Here is a 15408-nt window from a genome sequence, read left to right on the forward strand (position 1 = left end):
AAGCTTGAAGTGTTACCCGCAACGACTTCAGACCCTTAGATTCTTAAAAATATCAATTCAATTTTATTTATTCAGCACCAAATCACAGCAACAGTCGCCTCAAGGTGCTTTATATTGTAAGGTCGACCCCACAATAACACATACTTAAAGATTACTGTCGTATGTTTGGAACATATGCACTGATTCTTTTATAGCGCTTTTCTGCTCTCCCAGAGCACTCAAAGCTCTTTATACAACATGCCACATTCACACACATTCACACTCCGATGGATGCATCAGAGAGCAGCTCAGGGTTAATATCCTCCCCAAGGACACTGCTAACCTTCCCATCAGTAGATGACCCGGTCTACCTCCTGAGCTAGCACCCCGACTACACCCTGAAAGCTGTGTGTGCTGTTTCAACTTGATAATTCAAGTCTCACTGCAGGCACGGATAAAATCCCCCAAAAACTTGTGTCTGTGGAAATTTTGTTTTTTGTCTGTTTGTTTCGTTTTTGTTTTTTGCTGTTTTTTACCATGAAAATAGTCCCTGTGTGGCTTTAAGTGGCTTCGTTAAAACTGTGTACCTTTGTTTCATTTAATATATTACTATACAAATGTCTCCCTGATTCATCCTCAGCCTCGCCGCTCTCTCTGCTGCACGCAGGGAGACGCACAGCAACAGTGAGTGTGTTGGTAAGCAGGAGAGAAACATGTTCGTATGTAAAATCAAGAAGTCCTGAACAGAGAGAGACTGCAGTCTCTGCAGATACGGGGAACTGCTGGGTACAACCTGTTCAAGCTAGTCTATTTGAACTGCTTTCTGTTTCCTCCTACACTTGTTGGGAAACTTAATTTATACTTTATACTATTTATACAGATTTCTATGACGTTGTTGTCACTGCACGATTGCTCCATGTGTGTCTATAGATTTCTGCTACACACAGTGGGAAGTGACGGAGCTGTGAACACACACACACACACACACACACACACACACACACACACACACACACACAGCAGAACAACTGTACTATATATCTGCTATACTGCATGAGCCTTTAGCTTGAAGATGTTTTCAAAGAACCAATGAGAAGTTGCTCACGTTGAACCTTGTTCCCTGATGAGTTAGTAGACTCTTTCATGTCATACTGAATAAAACATATTTACATTAAGGCAGATAAAAAAATTAATTTGGTAGCATTTTATATGATTTTACACTTAAAATCTGAATTCACTGATCACAATAACCATTAGTTATATTTAATAGAACTTTTATTTTCCTGCACTGAGGATGCTGTAGCCTTTAGCCTTCATCGTTGTTGCCTTTTTTGTTTTGTTCGTCCTCTTGTCTGAGCAGAGCGACAGACAGCAGGGAAGATGGAGGCGCGCAGTCCTCAGTCATTTTATTCCTCTGACGTGATGCTTTTATTGACTCAGCATCAGCAGCATCCGTCGTCGCGGAGGAGACACTAAATCATATACACTCCGTGCTTTATCCTTGTCACACATACTGTGAAGTATGCATCTGTGTGCGGCTTTGATTGATCTTTATTTTCTGTGAATGCTTTTTAAGAGTCTTTTTTCAGTGCTGTGTAATGTTGTTTGCCATTAGACAAGCAGCTTGAAAAGAAGAGCTTCTTTCTCAAGTGTGTATGCATCAAATTTCATACTATGGCATTCATAACATTTATGTCTTGAAATAAAGATAACTGTTTTATATTTTCAAAAAATGTAACTCAGCATCACCAAGCTCACATTAAATGAATTAGTGAAATGATCCAGCAAGGATCATTGCTGTGGGAGGGTGAGGATACAAGTACTGAATGAGTTTCCGATGTTAGGGAGTATTGAACTACATAATTAAACCAGAAAATACAATTTCCAGTATCTTTCTGGTAGTTTGACTGCACACATATGCACTCAAAAAAATAACTCTTTAAATGAACATAAAAAAATCATGGAAAGAATTTCCACGTGATTAAATTGCTTTATTTTAGCATTATGCAATTCTGTTACTCCAACTTAATGCACTCAAGTTGGACCAACTTAATTAAAGATTGATGAATCAACGTATTTACTGCATTTTGATCCAATATATTTTAATAGTGTTGATCCAACTTAAAGAGTTTTGTTCCAACTCAATTCAGTAGGTTTTCTCCAACTAATTTACTAAATTTGGTCCCAGCTTAAGTTAATTGAGTTGAACCAACTCATACAAATTAAGTTATTCCAACACAAGTCTTTAATGCTAATAGAAAGCAATTTAATCACGTGGAAATTCTTTCCATGATTATTTTAAGTTAATTTAAAGAGTAATTTTTTGGAGCATTTAACAAAGTCTAGAGTCTGGTTAACATCACTATTTCACTACATCTAAAAGGTAAATAAAAATTTGTCATACACATCTTTTTGTTTCCTCCAATTTATTGAATTTATAGCAAATTTCACATAATGTATAAAGAATACATGAAATGCAAGTACAAGTTAAGTAGTGGACAAAGTGGAAAGTTAACCTGTTAAAACAATTTTTTAACAACAATGAATGGCTGAAGCAGGTGATTTTCCGATGACTAATACAACTACTTTGAAGGTCAACAGATGCACTTTCAAAAAAGAAAATATCTGCAATTATTTTAGGTTCATGGTCCAGATACATGGTGTAGCTGTTGTAATGGAAACATTTCTCAACGAGAAAATAGTGTTTTGAGAACCTGTACTTTGTGTGCTGTTGGATAGTTCGTGTGCATCTAATTCCATAAGAATCTTGTGCAGGACCTCAAAGGTGTACCTGAGTTCCAGAGGGTAGCTCAGGTTCAGTGAATAGACCAGACCAAGCAACATTGTCACTGCAAAAACTACATTGCCCAACTCACCCATCACTTCCACCCCCTCTAGAACAATCACAACATCCTGAGGGTCATCGCCAGGCTCCGCACCCTCTGATCGAAAGACACAGATTCCAAAGACTGTCTCTGCTATGGCAGTGGCGATGCTTGTTATCAACTTCCTGTGACAATAAAACAAACAAAAAAAAGATAATGATTTCTCACTAATGTCCATTGCAAACAGTTTTAAAAGTAAATATCTGTTTTACATTAATGTAAAATACCTAAAAGCTTTACTCATTCAAGCCTTATAATAATGTAAATGTAATCAAAAATGACTGCCCGATATTTTTCCTGACTCAAGAGAAGTTCATTCAATACCTCAACAATGTCTTTCAAAATCTTGAGTTGTGATAGGGGTGACTGTGGCACAGGAGGTAGAGCAAGTTGTCTACTGGTTTAATCCCTGGCTTCTCTAATCTGATACTAAAACTATCAATGGGTAACATACTGAACCCCAAGTTGCTCCTGATACATCCATTGAAGTGTAAATGTTACATAAAAATCTTGTATGAATGTGTGTATGAATGAGGTTATTATAATGATATTATAATAATGATAGTATAAAACACTCAAGAATGGTGTGTGTAGTATCCAGTGAGAAACTTAAAGCTCTTACTTTTCCTATTTTAAAAGGTATTTTTTACAGCCACCGGTAATTTATAGGAAAACCCCATCCCCTGAAACTCTTTTATGTAGTTCAAGCTTATCTTTGATCATCTCCTTAGTTAAGGATACAGGCAAGTTAACATACCAGGTAATTCTTCACCAGCTTCTCAGGATCTTCATTCAGGTACACGCAAAGACCTTTGGCGATGTATTCTCTTCTGATTTCAACAGCATCAGTCTTTATACACAGAGGGGGAAAAAAACAAATATATACGGAAATCCATCTCAACGACCTAGCAGTGGGATTAAAGAACTTTTAGTTGAATTACCAGGAATTTGTGAGAAATACAGAGGCTATTGTTTTACAGTCTTAATCTTTTCAAATAGTATTTATGCATTTTAGACAAGTCTGTCATTTTAATATTGTTTTGTAATTTGTGTATTAATTTAATCATGCCATACCCCCAATTCAAGAAAGTTTAGATGATGTGTACATAAAATCAGAATGCAATGTTTTCTTGGTCTCAAAACTATATGTCTCTTACAAATGAATATATTACATTTTTAACATGGGAATGTGATAATTTTTAAGAAAAATATTAGCTCACCATGAATTTGATGAACTGGCCTGCCAGCTCTCCAGACCTTTCACCACCTGATAAGATTAAACATTTATTATCTTTACAGGAGGGAACTGCAAGTCTCCAAGTTTATTAAGTAGAAAAATATTTAATTTCAAAACAATTAAAAAACAGGAAAACATATCTGTTCATGTTTTGTCTTTCCTCCTCAGTGTACTAAAAACACATAAATTGTTAAATAAACCACTGTCCATCAGTTGCAACTTACAAACTTACAAATTTCAACAACCCACCAGTAAAATGTAAATTTATCACAACAGTCTCTGTGGTAGAGCCAAACTAGCTTATGTGCAGAGGTTAAGTTATAAACAATATCTATATTTGGAGTAGCTAAGTCTTTCATATTAGGCTATCATGCTAGCATGACATTGTGCTATATTCTTGCACTAACGTGTTAGCTAGCTAGAATGGCATAAACAAACAGATTTTTTTTTTTAAAAACAAAAAAACAAATGTGAATAAATAGAACTGAAAAGAATCGACAAACTAATGATACCTTTGTGCAAAAAGTATTTTCATCAAGATGGATGAAGATAGATTCACTCTTACCTTTCCAAGATGACCGTGAAGCAAACCATGTGCTTTCCTGCCTCTTGTTGTTTAGAATCTCACGTGATCTTGTGATATCGCGAGTCTTTAAGGCAGCTAACCACTCTTGTTAGATTTTATCATGTCATATCAACAAGAATAAATTTAAGAGGCGCTAAGTTGGTAAATTTCTTGTAGATCTTATATGATTTTATTACGTTCACTTTAGAAACATAAATTCATTGTGTTCAAATTACATGTTAGAGTCTTGTAAATGCAATAACCACCAAATTTCACTTTTTTGAGTGTGTGTATAGTGATTTCCTTCCATTTTTTTTCTTTTTGATTGCAATTAGTTATTTACACAAATAAAAAACTGCAATAAAACAAAGATTTTTATTGCATGTCTACAACTGCACTGAATGAAAAAAGCTGTCAGAATCAGCCCCGCTGTGAAGGCATTCCCATGTTGTTCAGTGCTCACACAGTACCGTCATCATGTTGGATTAACCTCCAGAACAAAAACCAATTGGTGTGATTTTTAAATGTTCAGAGATGTTGTTGGTAGAAAAGTAAAAGTTACGTGACTCCTGGCTCAGCTGGTTAACCAGAAAGATTAATCTTTCTCATTTTTCAACTTCTATCACCTCAGTGTCTCCTCTTCTGTTGGAGGGGTTTAAATACACCCCACTGTAGAACAGCTGACACCCCAGCTCTTGCATAAAGGTAGTGGATGGAAATGGGCATCATTTTCTTATAAGATAAGATAAGATAAGATAAGATAACCTTTATTAGTCCCACACGTGGGAAATTTGTTTTGTCACAGCAGGAAGTGGACAGTGCAAAAGTTATGAGGCAAAAATTAGAATACAATAAGAATAAATACAGTACACAGCTGTACAGAATAGAATAAAATAAAATACTATATACAGTAGAATAAAATAGAATAAATATACAATAAGATAAAAATAGAATACAAATACAAATACTATATACAACTGAGTAAAAATACAACGATGACAGAAAGGATTATTGCACTTAGTATTATTGCATATGTATGGATGTGTGTGCTTGATCAGTTAAAGTCTTTATTATGGAGTCTGACAGCAGTGGGGAGGAAAGACCTGCGAAATCTCTCCATCCCACACCGTGGGTGCCGCAGTCTCCCACTGAAGGAGCTGCTCAGTGCTGTCACAGTCTGCTGCATGGGGTGGGAGACGTTGTCCAACAGGGATGACAGCTTAGCCGCCGTTCTCCTGTCACTCACCACCTCCACTGGGTCCAGAGGGCATCCTAGAACAGAGCTGGCCCTTCGGATCACCCTGTTCAGTCTCTTCCTGTCCCCAGCAGAGATGCTGCCGCCCCAGCAGACCACAGAGTCATAGAAGGTCTTCAGGAGTGGGCCCTCCACCCCAAACGACCCGAGTCTCCGCAGCAGGTACAGCCTGCTCTGCCCTTTCCTGTAGAGGGCGTCTGAGTTATGAGTCCAGTCCAGTCTATTGTTCAGATGAACACCAAGGTACCTGTAGCTGTCCACAGCCTCAATGTCCATACCTTGGATGTTCAGTGGTTGCAGTGGAGAATGCTTGTGCCTGCGGAAGTCTACCACCAGCTCCTTGGTTTTACTGGCGTTGATCTGGAGGTAGTTCAGCTGGCACCAGTCCACAAAGTCTTGGGTCAGACCTCTGTACTCCTTGTCGTCCCCATCAGTGATGAGGCCGACTATTGCAGAGTCATCAGAGAACTTCTGCAGGAAGCACTGGGTGGAGTTGTGGGAGAAGTCTGCAGTGTAGATGGTGAAGAGGAACGGAGCCAGAACCGTTCCCTGTGGGCCCCCCGTACTGCAGACGACCCTGTCCGACACACAGCCCTGAGTCCTCACATACTGTGGTCGGTCGGTGAGGTAGTCCAGGATCCAGGTAGTGAGGTGATGGTCCACTCCAGAGTTCTCCAGCTTGTCCTTCAGAACCGAGGGAAGAATAGTGTTGAAGGCACTGGAGAAATCAAAGAACATGATTCTCACAGTGCTTCCAGCGGTCTCCAGGTGAGCGAGGGAACGATGTAGGAGGTGAATGACGGCATCATCCGCTCCAATGCCAGGCTGGTAGGCAAACTGAAGTGGGTCCAGTGATGAGCTTGTTAGGCGCCGAAGCTGAGCCAGGACCAACCGCTCCAGGGTCTTCATCAGGTGGGATGTCAGAGCCACCGGCCTGTAGCTGTTGAGGTCCTTGGGGCGTGAAACTAACTGACCAAATAAAATAAAAAAACTGCATTACTTTGCAGATTTTTTTCCACAAACCTTCATAAGTTTTGTGAGCATGGCAGCGTATCTGATTCACGTCTCTGTGTGCAGGTTTCCTGGACTGGGTTCCCAAGAAGATGCAGCGTGTTGGGTGCATGGAGCTGCTCAACACAGTCCAGAGGAGAGTTCAGCCCAAATTACATGTTTTCGGCCACATTCATGAAGGTACGACTAATTACACTGCTGTCGAATACTTTATGTTTAATGCAGTAATGAACGCTACAATTAAATGGACGTTGATATTTAAATTATGTGTATTCAATAATTTAAAGGTAATATAAAATATAAAATGAATCACCCACAAGTTTGTGGGGATAGGTTAATTGATTAATCTAAATTGCCCATAGGTGTGAATCTGTGAGTGAATGTGAGTGTGAATGGTTGCCCGTCTCTGTGTTGGCCCTGCGACAGACTGGCGACCTGTCCAGGGTGGACCCCGCCTCTCGCCCTGTGACAGCTGGGATAGGCTCCAGCGCCCCCCACGACCCTGAAAAGGATAAGCGGAAGCGAATGGATGGAAAATGAATCACTTTGAATGAAAAATCAGATCTGAGAGGACTCTGAATGTTATATTCTTTAGACCAGCGCAGGCTGTTCACAAATTACAGACCAAACAGCTTACAAGCACTTAGTTCTGCCCCTCAGTAGGCTTCTGGTAGCTAACTAATAATAATAATAGTAAGCAGCCTTTAAGGAACAGCTTAAACAAGTTTTTTTGTTGCATCACGTAACCTGTGTGGCTGCAACATTACTCTGCTATCATTGTAGAATAGAGAGAAAACCAAACATCAACAATTTAGAATTTAATTTTATGCACAAATATGTTTAAATATATTTCCACTGATAATTTTACTTTGAATTATTAGACTTGAAAACAGAATTTTAAAGGTAAATTTATGAATTACATTTACAAGTTGGACAAAGGTTGATTCAGCCTGAACCACAGCAGACAGAAAACTGCTGTTTAGGTCTGTAGCTGCGATATAAAGTGCTTCGAGGTGCCTGTTGATGTGATTTGGTGCTAAATCGAGAAAACTGAAATGAGGTGACTCAAATCAGAATTCTGACAAATGCAAACTCACATATAATGTGAGGAATTTCTGTTTAGGGAAAAAGAAGTACGCTAATTAGTACAAGGCTTTTTTTACTAAGCATCTAATGATGCCGTGCAACTGTTGTATCAGTGGTTCCATAGGGTTTTATTTCAACTAATCACATGTTAACATATAAAGGTAGTGCAAATCTGTGAAAATCCATCAACCTTAAAATGCTAATTAAATGATTAAACTAACACAAAACACTTTTGTTTTAAAAAACATAGAATGGCTGAGCGGCCACATCCCTATCAGCATTTCATACAGGCCAGCAGGGCCAAAGAGGCCCACTCCCAGCGTTGAGGGTGGCTTTTTATTTAGGGTTATCAGGTCAGCACTGAACCCCTGGAGCACGAGTCCCACATCAGAGAGAACCAGATTAGAAACTAGATCAGATTTTATAAGAGGAGAAATGGGTTGAAAGCAGTGCTCTTCATTAATGTGAGGCCTCACAGAGAGGCAGAAATGATCCTCAGCGTGTTTTGTATTCATGTATTCCAAATGTGAAAGGAGCAGCACAGAAATGCAAAGCAATGTTCCAAGAGATGGTGAAAATGACACGTTCACGGCACAACGTTAAAATGTAGTGCTTTTTAAGAGATGGCAGTTAACTTGTGCTTGAAAAACTGTAACACTTTAATGTCTGCCATTTGGAAGGCATGCACTTTTGAAGCAGACGTGTAGTGGAGTTAGTGTCACACTCTGCATATATTTTCACAAACTAGAATCTCAGGATTTCAGAACACATGAGCCTTTCTAGCTTCCAGTTTTGCAGCTGTTTCTTCAGTTCAGATCTGCAGTATCTCTTATTTGTCCCTTGAACCGCCGCAGTTACGATTCTTCCTGTGGTGCACTCTCAGACTTTTGTTTCCCTGGAGTATATTTACAACGCTTCCAAGTCTCTTCCATTTGGGGAGTCAAACTGCTCCACCCCAAATGTCTGCATCGTTGTTTTTTTTTATAAAATAGTTAGTATCGTCCCTTTTTTCTGTTTTACAAAAAGTGAAAGGAGCATATATTTATACCAGTAACTGTTGAGTCACTGATTTAAATTCTTCTTTTTGTCCTTTTTCCCCACGGTTGAATGAAAAATGTAGACAAGTTTAATCAGTGTCATAAAGCCTAAACGTGGAGGTCTGATTAATAACCAAATGAATAACTAAAACCAAAGTTACATATGAATAATCAGGACAGCTGAAGGATTTGAAGGTTCTGAGTTGTGTGGTGCACACAGAGGTCCATTTGGGTCCCCTTTGGGGTCCATTTTGATCCCTGTTAATATAATATTCACTGTTATGCTGATGACATCCAAACTTACATCCGTATGAAACTGTCTCTGTCCCCCTGCTCCCTTGGTTTAACTGTCTACATGAAAGACTGGTTAACACAATTGTCTAACCCTAAATGAAAGCAAGACAGAAACTATTGGATTTGGAAGCTGTAACTACTCTTTGGACAAGTTAACTGACACCCTTGGTGGAACCCTTGGTCCCCTTGCTTATCATTACTCCCATACTGTTAGAAATCTTAGTTTTTAGTGTCTACAGTTGTAAACATCTGCCAACTTTTTCATTAGTAGTTTGGACTATTGCTGTTCTCTCTAGCTTAGTCTTTAACACTCTCCATTGCTTGCTTGGCAACAGGTATTAGAAGATATAACCACATCACTCCAGTTTTAGCAAATTTAAACCAGCTGAAGCCTAATCTTGAAAGTAGAGATAGTGTCTGTCTCCTGAATCCAAACTGGAAGCTGGTTCCACAGAAGAGGGGCCTGAAAACTGAAGGCTCTGCCTCCCATTCTACTTTTAAATACTCTAGGAACAACAAGTAGGCCTGCAGAGCGAGAGCGAAGTGCTCTAATAGGGTGATATGGTACTACAAGGTCATTAAGATAAGATGGGGCCTGATTATTTAAGACCTTGTATGTGAGGAGCAGGATTTTGAATTCTGGATTTAACAGGAAGCCAAAACAGGAGAAATCTGCTCTCTCTTTCTAGTCCCTGTCAGGACTCTTGCTGCAGCATTTTGGATCAGCTGAAGGCTTTTCAGGGAGTTATATAACCCAAAAATAGTACTGAGATCATATAGGCAGATCCTCTTACTACAGCTTCCAGAGTCTAAGGGCCCGATCCAAAGAGGGGATCAGGGTCTTAGACTCTGGAATAAACTGTAACCTCTATTTGTTTTGAATGTCTTATCTTATTTATATTTATTTTCTTTTTGGCCAACCTTTCCAATGCCCTATAGAAATCAAATTGACACTGACATTTTTAAAACTCCTCAGGTTATGGCATGATGACAGATGGCACAACGACTTTCATCAATGCCTCAGCCTGCACCGTGAACTTCCTTCCCATGAACGCGCCCATTGTCTTTGACCTGCCCAATCCCAGGACTACGTGACTACAGGAATCTCATCTGCAAACCCCTACCATCAGTAAGGAGAAAGAAATGAAGAGAGGTAGGTGAGGCAGCAGGCAGAAAGGACCAAATCCTGTAAATATTGCACAGATGTGTGTTTATCATGTGCAGCACACGTCCGGAGAATCTGATCGTGAAGCTGACCGAGTGAGGGAAGGAGGACGCTCCCTCACACTGTTGTGTTCTGTCATATGCCATCATTTCTTCATCTCAGCATGGACTTTAAAAGAGAAGAGACAAGGGTTAATGGAAGGACAGTAAAATGCAAACGAACTGACGATTCTTCAAATCCTCTTTTACTGCACTGACAATCTGATGCTGCTCTCAGAAATGCAAAAGACCAATGCCTCGTCTAAGGGACGGTTTTAGCTGAACCACGGCTACACAGCACTAACGGGACATTTGTTTGGGGGATTTTCACCAAGCTTTTCATACTTTTGAACATCAGTTTCCATCTTTTTACAAATTTCCTCCCACTAAGAACTTTTACTACTGCCCTTATCTTCCTTGTTTGATCCCATCCTCAGGCCTGGAGCATGCTGGAGTGTTCTTTTTTTCTTTCTTTTCATCAGCATGTCTGTGCTTGGGAAATCAAAGTGAGTGTATGGGGGCACAAGAGGTCTAGATGTCTGACGTGATTCCCTTTTGCCTCATTTGAAACTCTCAGTAAGCCTCTTAACCACTAAAGGCAGAGTCCCATTCCTGCTTCCACGTAGTTCCCATGTTGCTCCTCCACCTCCTTTTCCCTCCTCTCCATGCTTCATGCTATGAATGACTCGGTTGCTTTTTAGCCCTTGGCTGGAACGTCTGGCTCACGGACTTGCAAAGGAGACCAGGTAACATGCAACGTAAAGGTGCTATAAGCTAATCTGAACAGTCATGTCACCAGACCTGGGAGGAGTAGGATGCTTCCTCATGTTATGTTAATTATGGAAGATATGGATCTTCAACTTTTCAAGAGAAGCAAAGCTGTAACTAACTGATCAATGTAAATGTTCTTTGTCAATGTAAAGAAAAAAACTTGAATTTTTCTTCTTGAAGATTACCAAGTGTTGCTATGCTTTTCAAAAAAAATGTGTCAAGAAATTTGTGGTTGTTACATTTTATTTGGTTTGTTTAGTAATGTAATGTAACGCTTATTATAGTATTTTCTTCTTTGTGAAGCTGCTCAGCCCCATTCGGTGAGTATTAACTCTTTTATGTCTCTAAGCAGTTTGTGTTACAAAAAACAGTAATTTTCTTTCGCTGCTTTATTTCTGAATGTGGCTGATCCCAGTAAGAGTCTGAATGTGCTTAGCATAACAAGAACACGTCACACTTTGATCTCCGACATTATGTATGAATGTTCCCCGGGGCTGCAGTTTACTCACGCTGTACTCTCGCTTCTTTCGACACATCAGCGTTCGTTGCAGCAGCTGACGTCTTAATGCTTCCAAATTGGCAAGACAGGAAAAGGGGTCAGAACCGCTCACCAAGGAACGCAAAAATGCGGAAAACAGTAGGAGGGCCGTTTACATGTTAGAGCACAAACATGGCACAGTTTTAGCACCTTCTCTAAAATCCACGTTTTAATTGTAATTTTTTATTTTTCATTTCCATTCATCTCAGCAGGGCAATAAGGAACTTTAAATAATTGATAAACCTACGTCCTTTTGCCATTTGATGCTGTCTATCACACTGATTATACCACTTTCATAGATTCTTAATCTTTAGTTAGTACTGCTCTTCCATCATCATTTGCTCTTGCATATTGACTAAATATGTCATATATTGGTTGACATATTTTTTGACATTGTAAAAACTTGTTTTATCTGGACCTAGCTGGACCTGTTGTCATTTAACCGGGGCCCAGCTTTTTGGTTCGGAACATGGGTACTTTTTAATAAGAAAGTTCATTTAAAACCAGAAGAACCAGTAAAATCCAGTGTAGTTGATGATAAATTGCTTTTTTTTGGTTTGTTTTCCTTGTAAAAAATAATTTACCCAAGGCAGATGCCAACTTGGATTTACATTTCATTTAATAGAGAAGTGGCAGTCCATCATCCCAGTATAGAGAAAATGTTTAAACAGCTGGTTTTTGTGGCCAACATAAATAATGTCTTTTTTCCACTAAATGCTAGAAAATTTCATAGTGTGCTGCTTTGAGCTCGCCCTCTGAACAAAACCTGTACTTACACTGCTTTGAATCACCTTAACCTATACAGCTGAACAAGAAGGAATATTTGAGTCTCTCTCTACCTGTCGCTAAATAATTAACTACTCCTACTTCACTAATTGGCTGTGTTGGCTAAGAAGAACATGAGACTGTTGTTTGTCAAAATGTTCAGACAGTACAGGACTGTGAACATCTCAAGAGGAGGATTTTCAGCCTGAAACGAGGGATACTGTAAATCGCAGCACATAATTACAGTTTGAATGTAGACAGAGGAAGTTCTGTACAAATGCAGTTTAGGTCATTTTGCCTGTGTGAAAGTCGTCAAGACTTTATAAGAAGCAGCCTCATCATTTAAAACGCAAACTTAATTAGCATCTATGAAAAGAAACGTTCCGAGAAAGGAACAAAGACAAACTATTAAAAACTAAGAGATGGGAGGAACTTTCATCTGGAAGCTTCATGCAAAGCTGTCTGTTTGGTCTGACTCTCCAGCTCCAGTCCTCATTTAGATGTCTCTCACTTTGATGCTCTTCTGCTTCAGTAGCTGTGTTATGTTTCCTGTTTTATCCAAGAATGGAAAAAAGTGCTGTACTATTTCTTGATTTATTTTCTGAGGCATGCTTAAACAAGTTAATGACTTCTGCTACTCAGACAATCTGCATATGAAGAGTTTTGTTCCAAAATGAGATATTTACCTTTTGAAACAAGGAAAGCCAGCATGGGCAGAATGACTGACAGCTGAGACTTGAAAGCAGGATAACTTGTTGACATTTCTACTTGCTGGATTTTTCTTATTCAAACAGTACTGGATGCTTAGGTGTTTGGATGAATGGATGTATAGCATTTTGGAATTAAAGTGTTCATATAGTGTTGTATTTTTGCCATTATTGCTGGGGACTTTTTTTAAACTGTACAATAAGAGAAAAAGAACCAACACCTTCTGGAGACATGTAAAGTACCTTTCTTTCTAAGCATTCTGGTTTCTTCACAGATTGAATAAAGTCTTATCTGTGACCAGTGGATCACGTTTCCTTATTTCCATCCTGTACTCTTCCCTTTTGTCTTTGCTGTACGTTTCTTGTTGTAGACAAAGAAAAAAAAATAGAAAAGAGCAGCGAGGAAACTTTTCTTGTCCCGGTTCTTTCCTTTGGTTCCAATCAAAGGTATCTTTGTCTCCTATCAATTATGGAGCTCTGAGCAGCGAGTTAATTTCCAGTCGCTAAACCCTTGCTGCTCCATCTCTGTCTTCTGTTTTGTTCCGCAGGTCTTCCACACCTCTGCACACTCTAACGAGAACCCTCTTTCAAATAATTACATTAGTAATCCCGAGGGAGAGCGGGTAATTTATTCTCGGACTGCTTTTTACTTTGCCATTAATACAACAAGCTTTCATATGCTCTATTCTTCCTCAGGCTCTCTCACCCTCCCTCTCTTTTCTCACTCTGCCTCTCCAGCCACAATGCTGAGCTCTTTTTCTCAGTTCTGATCATCCCTTTCCTATTTCCATCTGCTCATTCTCTCCTAGCTTCCTCAGATAATGATTCTCAGCACTCTATATTTCTCTGTCCTCTGTGAGTGCCCCTGCGCGCTGCTGCACTGAGATTTCCTTTGAATGAATGACAGACGTCCTCCCCATCTCCTTGTCATCCATCTCACCTCACACTTCCCATCTGATGAAAAGGCGCACCCGCTACCTCCCGTCATCTCCGCAGTTAAAAAGGTACTTTATTTGATTGGCTTTGGAACACAAATCAGTGTCAAACAGACAGTCGATGCAAGGAACACCTCTCAAATAATCAGTCCACTATAATTAATCTTTAGAGATTTTTTTATGTTTCTCAGTTCAACTCCCTCAATGGGTCTATTTGTCGTGTCAGAGGCAGATCAAATTTGGAAGTGTAAATCTGTGCTGTCTGGGCTAGATTAACTCATGCCAGGATACAGGGGCAAAAAAAGCTCGTGTTTTGATGTCATTTTCTCAATTAGCTGCACAGCATGACAATAATAGGAAATGATGCATTCAGTACAGTTTTATTTATATGCAGTTAGCGTAACACAACAGTTGATGAAAGCACTTTATATTGAAATATAAAGACCCTACAATATTAGCCTTTACATTGGAGAGAATATTGTATATATTATTGTATATATACCTTATATTGTAAGGTAGAGTCTACAATACTACATACAGAAAACCACCTATGAGCAAGCTGCAAGGGGAAGGAAAAACTCCCTTTTAACAGGAAGAAACCTCCGACAGAACCAGGCTCAGGGAGGGGCGGGGCCATCTGCTGCGACCGGTTGGTGTGAGAGAAGGAAGACATGCTGTGAATGAAATGAACAAATCCTTGGTGACTGTGGTAAGAAAGAACTACCGTTTAACAAGGAGAGGCAGCCATCTGCCACAGTTGGGGGAGGGGCAGGAAAACTGGGAGATAAAGAAGACATAATTTAATAATATGCAGTTCAGTAAGGATAGATCCTCTGAAAGAACTAAACAGTTTTTTGAAGTACACAGTAGATATAACAGAGTGGAATCCAGCAATGGCAGAGATTATGTTCAACTGACCAGGATAAGTTGGAGCTGAGGAGGAGTCACATCACATGAAAGGTAGAATGATTGTAGCCGATATAGCCGATACCAGCAAAACTAATGGATGGCTCCCTAACCCTAACCAAAAGCTTTACCAAAAAGAAACAAAACAGAAGTTTTTAGACTGATCTAAAAGTAGAGAGGGTGTCTGTCTCCTGAATCCAAACTCAGAGCTGTTTCCACAGGAGATGAGCCTGG

The 15408-nt window shown here is 39.5% G+C and overlaps 1 protein-coding gene and 1 long non-coding RNA gene across 3 annotated transcripts in view; one reads left to right on the forward strand and one right to left on the reverse strand.

The window, feature by feature from the left end:
* The window catches only part of mpped1 (metallophosphoesterase domain containing 1), a 95278-nt gene extending 81641 nt beyond the window's left edge, over nucleotides 1–13637 (forward strand). Inside the window, exons 6-7 of the mRNA XM_014410944.3 lie at nucleotides 6999–7112; nucleotides 10326–13637. Coding sequence (XP_014266430.1) covers nucleotides 6999–7112; nucleotides 10326–10444 — 233 coding nt within the window. The 3' untranslated portion in view covers nucleotides 10445–13637. The remainder of the gene's footprint in view (nucleotides 1–6998; nucleotides 7113–10325) is intronic.
* LOC143413339 (uncharacterized) lies at nucleotides 2677–4800 on the reverse strand. 2 transcript variants are annotated; one of them, XR_013093953.1, is made up of 4 exons: nucleotides 4667–4800; nucleotides 4085–4131; nucleotides 3622–3714; nucleotides 2677–2989 (listed from the first exon to the last, which is right to left on the reverse strand). It is a non-coding gene; the product is annotated as an uncharacterized LOC143413339 (long non-coding RNA). The 2 variants fall into 2 exon arrangements; XR_013093954.1 differs by having other exon boundaries at nucleotides 4085–4273.
* Nucleotides 13638–15408: the final 1771 nt, after the last annotated feature.

This window comes from Maylandia zebra, linkage group LG17 (genome assembly GCF_041146795.1).
Source record: "Maylandia zebra isolate NMK-2024a linkage group LG17, Mzebra_GT3a, whole genome shotgun sequence".
Taxonomy (NCBI): domain Eukaryota; kingdom Metazoa; phylum Chordata; class Actinopteri; order Cichliformes; family Cichlidae; genus Maylandia; species Maylandia zebra.